This window comes from Hordeum vulgare, chromosome 3H (assembly GCF_904849725.1).
Source record: "Hordeum vulgare subsp. vulgare chromosome 3H, MorexV3_pseudomolecules_assembly, whole genome shotgun sequence".
Lineage (NCBI taxonomy): Eukaryota > Viridiplantae > Streptophyta > Magnoliopsida > Poales > Poaceae > Hordeum > Hordeum vulgare.
In genome coordinates this window covers 558443261-558450645 of record NC_058520.1, presented here as the reverse complement: position 1 = coordinate 558450645, position 7385 = coordinate 558443261, and the positions used below count along the sequence as shown (strand labels likewise).

The following is a 7385-nucleotide window of genomic DNA, read 5'->3' as shown; positions in this document are numbered from 1 at the left end:
GACGGTATCTATTCACATTGGTCTAGTCTTATGAGAACAATCTCCAACCCTGTAGGAGAGAAGAGATACAGATTTGCCCAAGAAGAACACATTATTAGAAATGATGTAGAGCGTGCCTTTGGCGTTCTTCAATCTCGACGGGACATCGTTCCGTATCCTGCTAGAACTTGGTGCACGAATAAATTATGGGAGGTGTTGACAGCTTGTGTGATCATGCACAACTTGATCGTAGAGGATGAGCGCTGAGAACGTATTTGTGACCAAGGGTTTGAGCATGAAGGAGAGGCAACGTTTGCACAGTTCGTCGAGTTTCATCGCAAGATGCATGATTTGGATAGTGACATGTAACTGCAAAATGATTTGGTTAAGCATATATGAATTCATGTCAGCAACGAGTATATGTATGAGCAACCTTTCTTTTAAATGTATTTAAGACAATTTAATATATAACTATAAGATTTTTTTTTGTAGTTTTCAAACTATGCAATGTTTTGTATTAAGCATTTATTAATCTAGAAAGTAATTTTTTTATGTAATATTTGTTGAAGCGAGAAAAAAATGACCGCAAACATGCCGCGCGGATGAAAAATGTATCGCCCCGTTAGACGCACGATCAACCCATTTGTAAAAGAGGACGGATGAATCCATCAAAACAAACAAAACATGCCTATGTTTGGGTCGCACGCTAGGAGTTGTTGTAAAGGAACATTTTGGCTGACCTGAATCAAACACGTATGATTAGATAGTGTAGGCTGTCAACAGCCAATCCACGGACGCGCATGTAAGGGGAATATGGCACGAGCGGACGCGAACAGACTAACCGAACGACCAATTCGTCCATCCCAGCACGAATGGACTAAGAATACATGCAAGCCTTCCCTTCTTTTTGCAGGCACACACACACGCCTTCCTGAAACGTCAAGATTTTTCCTATCCACCAAAAAAAATCCGAAATCTGACCTGACCACTACTGCGACAATCAGATGCGGATGGACGACCCTTCCGCCCGCTGCGGTGACGCAGCGGGCGACGGGGCGAAGGAGAGGAAGAATATATATGCAGCTGCCGACCTGAGGGTGGAAGGTACAGCCGACGGCGACGCCGCCGATCCACGCGCATGTCGCGGCCGCAGATCGCCTGCGTTGCGTTGCGTTGCGCGCGAGGTTGTGCCGTGCCGTGCCGGGGGACGACAGATAGATAGATAGAAGAAGAAAAGCCTGGTGCGTGCGTGCGTGCGCGCATCTGGTCCGGAGCAGGAGCCTGACTGGAGCTACAGCCCGGCCGAGACCGACGACCCCGCGCGTGTCGCCGTAGCGGGCGCGCACATGGCCACACATGACTTGGCGCCTCGGCGTCCGCCTATATCAATGCCCGGGCGCGGGGCCCGGCCACGCATCCGCCCACGATCCATCCCCCCTCGCGTCCGAGCCCTCGGAGCGCCGCGCCCGCGCTAAAAGGAAAAGGGCGCCGGAGGAGCAGGGCCAGGGGGGACGCACGCACACACGCACGCAGCCGCCACCACCGCTCCGGCCCACCCCGCGCCCCGCTTTGCTCTGTTCTGCGCGCACCAACAATCACCAGCGCGCGCGCTAGCTCCGTAGCTCCTCTCCGCCGTGCTCCTGCCTCCTGCTGTGCCGAGCCATCGCCGGTCGTTGGCCATGAACCGCCCGACGTCGGCGCACCACGGGGGGATGCCGCCGCCGCCGCAGCTGGCGCGGTACGGCTCCGCGCCGGGCTCGTTCCTCGCCGCGCTGGCCGACTCCGTCTCCCGCGGCGGAGGCGAGGCGCCGGCCTCCCACTCCCACTCCCACTCCCAGCAGCAGCACCACCACCAGCCGGTGGCGGCCGTGGTGAGCCGGTTCTTCTCGGGGGAGTCGTCCGGGCTCACCTCCTGCGAGTCCAGCTGCCGGACGGCGGACGCCCCGGCGGCGCTCCAGCGGGCCTACGGCGGCTCCGGCGAGATCCACGTGCCGCCGCCAGCCCTCCCGCAGCAGCAGCAGCAACCGGGGCTCCTCCGCCACAGCAGCTCCCCCGCCGGCCTGCTCTCCCGCCTCATGGCTGACCCGCACGGTACGCACCCACGCCCCGTAATCCTCGTACCTGCGCGCGCGGCCCGGCGTCGATCGATCTCTAGCTCGCCTGCAACTACTTTACTCCGTGTCGTGCACCGTGATCGAGCTGTACAGACTCTAGGCTCTAGCTCGTGGGAGGCCTGATCTGTGATCTGCCAGCCTTGTTAGTTAGCGCTTAATCAATTCAGTTTTTGGTAGCAGTAGCTTAGCATACTGCTCAAACCGATGAAGGTCAATGGTGGTTTTGAACAAGTAATCTGCAGTTCTGCACACCGATCTCCTAATCTGTTGGGCGGGTGGCAAATGCCAGGAAGGAAGGAAGGAAGGAGACGGAGGGGGTGGAATCATCTTTCTTACTTATATTCTATTAACGGATAAAAAAGCACCCCTCATCATCATGTCCTCCATTGTTAGTTAAGTTAAGCGCACCTTATCTACCTATCCATCTCATCCCAGATGCAGCACGATCGATCATTGACCCCCCATTATTCTATGCAAAGCATATAGTAGTAAACTTCATTGGCACATACAATCAGTGCACTGAACCTATCTACATAGCACAAGGGGACGGGTAGGCGTACATTGTATCTCGCTGATGTTACCCGATCCTTCCTTGTTGGCAGCGGCATCGGAGAACCTGGACACATGTCACCTCTTTTGTTTCCTGACGGGGCATACCACTCAGGCACGCACCAGCACATGTCACGCGGGCGGCTCGTAGCACCTGCTCGTTCCTGATTAATTAACGAGCAAAATTCATAAGCCACACACAGATAAGGCGTGCATACACTAGGCAGGTAAATATCTAGTATATCATGCGTGTCGCGTCCACGTCGACCCGATGTGACTGTCACGCGGCAAAATGCTAATGAATCAAACGGCGATTAGAAATTGCACCGCGTGCATGTCTCTCTAGTATTTTTTGTATGGCTGTTAATAACTGTCGAGTATATAATAAACTACTGTAGTACTAAAAGATAGTATTCTAGTAGAACAATTTCCTCGGCTCGACGACTTTGAAAGGTCAGGCAACTCACGGCCGTTAACCGGCCCCGTCTTCTGTTCTTTAGCGTCAAGCGAGTGGTGGTGATAAAAGGTGAAAATGATGGGCCAGTTGCAAAGCAGATCATCCGTTTATACGTGCCTAACTTCACGTAGAGGTAGCGGCTTCGCTCGATGATTGATTGTTCTCGGAGCGACCCACTACGTACCGGGAGATGCTGTGGGACGACGACCCGACAACCATTCGTTTCTGCTCGACGGTGACAAGCCCGGCTTGTCAGCTTGTCCTTAGCTTTGTGTCAGTTGGGTACGAAGTGTAGGGTAGGGTAGGGTAGGGTGTCATGGCAGTAGTAGTAGTTCGTGTCGTGTCCTGGGTCGTCGTAGCGGCGGGCCGGGCGTGTGGCGTCACAGTCACTCCTGTGTCACACGGACAGCTGCTGACGTGCTCTGGCTCTTTGACTGATGATGCGCAGGCAATGGCGGCGGCATGGGCGGCGCGAGAGGAGGAGGGATGGGGGGCGGCTACGCGCACTCGCACTCGCACTCGCAGGGAGGAGCAGGGGGCAACGCGGACGCGATGGCGGCGGCGCAGCAGAGGAGGCTGAGCTCGCAGTGGAGCTTCTCGAGGCAGCAGGACATGATGCCGCACATCGCGGAGATGGGGATGGCCATGCCCACGCCGACGCCGATGCCGCCGGCCGACGTCGGGGAGAGCATCGCCACCGGCCACGGCTCCGGCGACCTCTCCAGGAGCTTCTCCATGAGCTCCTGGGACGACACCAACTCAAACATCATCTTCTCCGCGCCGCCCGGCGGCAAGAAGGCCAAGGTGATGGCCGACGGCGACGACGGCATGGTCACCAGCTTCAGCAACATCGACTCACAGGTACGGTATACGTTCCACATGGCTCATCAGTCACAGACCGTGTGCCGCCATTGCTTGCACTTCTAAGTTCTAACTAACACCTTGCTCCAAAATTCAGTTTGGCTCGTCTCTGGACATGCCCGGCATGGACGACTACCTGCAGCTGCAGCAGGACTCCGTCGCCTGCAGAGTCCGCGCCAAGCGCGGCTGCGCCACTCACCCGCGAAGCATCGCTGAGAGGGTCAGTTAGTAGTTTTCTGCAAACATCTTTTGGTGTTCGTCTTGATGCCGGATGTTTATGCTGAATATTTTCCATTTTATTCTGTTTAGGAAAGAAGAACAAGGATCAGCAAGAGGCTTAGGAGGTTGCAAGACCTCGTGCCCAACATGGATAAGGTAACTAAATCAGAGTAATGGGCACTGTCAATTCTATTTTATTTTGTGTGTGTGTGTGTGTGAATTCCTGCCAGTCAGCAGATAGGGATGCAATTTTCACCTAGAATTACAGAAGAAGCTCGTACCCACCAAAGTACTTGCACTTAACGATTCTAAGTTTATAGCCTAAACTGAAATTATTACACTCTGACAAAAAACTCGGAACCTCGGTAGTTGTCGATCACTCTCGGGCCCAGTTACTTCAGATTTCAGAATTGCATTTGTGCACCTATTCTCCGGGAGAAGTCATGTACTAGTCCAGACATGTTACTGAGTTTCTTCTTGAACATGCAGCAAACAAATACTTCAGACATGCTGGACATTGCTGTAGACTACATCAAAGTGCTGCAGGACCAAATTGAGGTATGCTCCACACAGACACAGCTGTTATATTAGCGCATACTTCCATGAGGCCTTGTTATATTACGGTGTGTGCTCTTTGGTTTTGTATCCTTTTGATGCTCCTTTTTGAGCTAATAAAATCCACCCTTTGTCGAAAAAAAAAGGCCTGTTTAAAAATGACATTTTCCACTGCCTATTAGCATGTTTCCTTAGGGAAAAAACCCTAAGTGTAAATTAACTACTCCCTCTGTAAATAAATACTCATGTTCAGCCAATCAGAAATATTGTAATGAGATACTTATTACCCAAAGGAAAGATAAATGATGGAATGTAAATACTTATTATCTTAAAATCGATTTATGCAGAAACTAAAACAGGACCAAGGAAACTGCTCCTGCTCAGCCGATCAGAAGTGCTGACGCCACAGAACCAGATATGCGAGGTTATGTTTGTACTTTGTACCAATGTGATTAGCAAGACTAAGTTTTGCTTCCGGGGATTAAGTTGTAAATGCCTTTCGCACGTCAAGTAGTCTCCATGCCCATCTTCTCCTTCCTTGGTTGTACTATGGATTAGCTTCAATGGCTTCAAGACTACTAGGAGGTGACAAGTAGAATGTGTTATAATTTAAGTATGTAAGGCATTGTCAATCTTTCATTTCAACGCAAGTTGGATTTGCTTCTGCTTATCATAATTTCCCCTCGCAAAATTATTATAGGGATCCCCTACCTTGTGTCCTTTTCTTGCTATATCAAAGTTTATTTTTCTGGATTGCCAGACTTGCACAAAGTGCTATGTCGTGGCACAAAATATGTACCTCCGGCCTACTCCCAGAAAACAAATTTGGACCTGATGACTTCTTCCAAATTTTCAACCGTAAAATGTTATATGGAACCTGAAATATGTTGGTGGAGAAAAGAAAAAAACTTGAATCTCCACATCATGTTTGGCAACTCGACGCTTGCTGCCATCATCAAGCGTCAAGACAAACCGAAAAACTCCAACGGCAAGTTCGTAATTTACAACACACAACTCCGCACCTTTTTCCCTACAAAACAAGACCGAGTTTTGAAACAAAATCAATGATTCCGTCTAACTATTCATCAACATTGGGCTAGGTTCATTGGGCTTAAGATGAAATGTTGTATTCTGGTGGTATATGGATCAGCACATGAAGAATTTAAAACTGATTTCCTGACGGAGCTTGCAGCTACATGCAGTCACATTACTTGTCCCTACATTGTGTGTGTGTGTGGGGGGGGGGGATTTTAATATCCTTAGATTTGTTGGGGAGAAAAATAAGAGGGTGAGGCTAGGACACTCCTCAGACCTTTTTAACTCCATTATTAATGCTCTTTCCTTGCGGGAGGTGGATATGAGTGGTGGCATTTATACCTGGTCTAATAATCAAGAGGATCCTACTTTGGAGAAACTGGATAGAGTTTTCATGTCCAAATCCTGGGAACATTTGTTTCCTTTTACTTTTGTTAGGAAGATTATAAGAGAGATTTCGGACCACTGTCCCCTGATTCTTAATACTGATGATAATATTCCCATTAATTTTGGAAAGAGGGATTTCAGATTTGATCTGAATTGGTTGAGCAAACCTGAATTCAATACTCTAGTGGCTAAAATATGGATGCAACCTGTATATTCTGGTAATCCTATTGATATCATGAATATCAAATTGAAGAGATTCAAAAAGTATTTTAAAGGGTGGGGCTCAAATAATTTTCGTCAAGCCAGGAAGAGAAGAAAGTGGTTGAGGGAGGAATTAGGGCATATTGAGGAGTTGTAAGAAAATGATACTTTGAGCCCTGAGCTTTATTGCAAAAAAGTGGAGATGCTAGTAGAATTAAATAACTTGCTGATGGAAGAGGAGGTAGCTTGGCTACAGAAATCACATGATAATTGGTTGCTAAAAGGTGATAGTAACAGTGAATATTTCCATAGGATGGTGAATGGGAGGAGAAGGAGAAATACTATCATTTCTCTTAGCTGCGGGGATATGATAATAGAAGGGAATAAGAACATGCTTAAACATGCTACTGATTTTTATAAGGATCTTTTTGGCCCTGCTCCTGGAAACCTATGTAAGATAGATGGGAATATGTGGGATGATAAAGAGAAATTGGGAGATATTGAGAATTTTCTCTTACTTAGGCCTTTTTCGGATACAAAAGTTAAAAATGCTTTGTTCTTAATGAAACATAACAAGGCCCCTGGACCTGATAATATTCCAATTGAATTTTTTCAATCATGCTGGTATATTGTTAAGGAAGATGTGATGTCACTTTTTTTACTGGTTTCATGAAAATAATCTCGATGTGGAGAGAATCAACTATGGTATAATAACAGTGTTGCCTAAAGTAGCCGGAGCTGACAAAATGCAACAGTTCAGACCTATTTGCTTGCTAAGGTATATTTACAAGTTGATTACCAAGGTGCTGACTATCAGATTAGAACCCCATGTAGACATCTTGTTTAGTCGACATCAGAATGCCTTTATGAAAAATAGAGATATTATGGACGGGATCATGTCACTACATGAGATTCTACATCATACTTATGCTGAGAAGAAAAAAGGGATTGTTCTTAAACTTGACTTTGAAAAAGCATATGATAAGGTTAACTGGGAATTCCTGTTGGATTGTCATAGCAAAAGAAAT

The 7385-nt window shown here is 48.3% G+C and overlaps 1 protein-coding gene across 1 annotated transcript; it reads left to right on the top strand.

Moving 5' to 3' along the window:
- Positions 1 to 1090: 1090 nt before the first annotated feature.
- On the top strand, positions 1091 to 5410 carry LOC123445038 (transcription factor bHLH128-like). Its single transcript, XM_045121954.1, has 6 exons — positions 1091 to 2070; positions 3548 to 3960; positions 4058 to 4180; positions 4270 to 4335; positions 4669 to 4737; positions 5082 to 5410. Exons 1-6 carry the CDS (start codon positions 1659 to 1661, stop codon positions 5133 to 5135), a joined length of 1137 nt encoding a protein of 378 aa, XP_044977889.1. The 5' UTR covers positions 1091 to 1658; the 3' UTR covers positions 5136 to 5410.
- The last annotated feature ends 1975 nt before the right edge of the window (positions 5411 to 7385 follow it).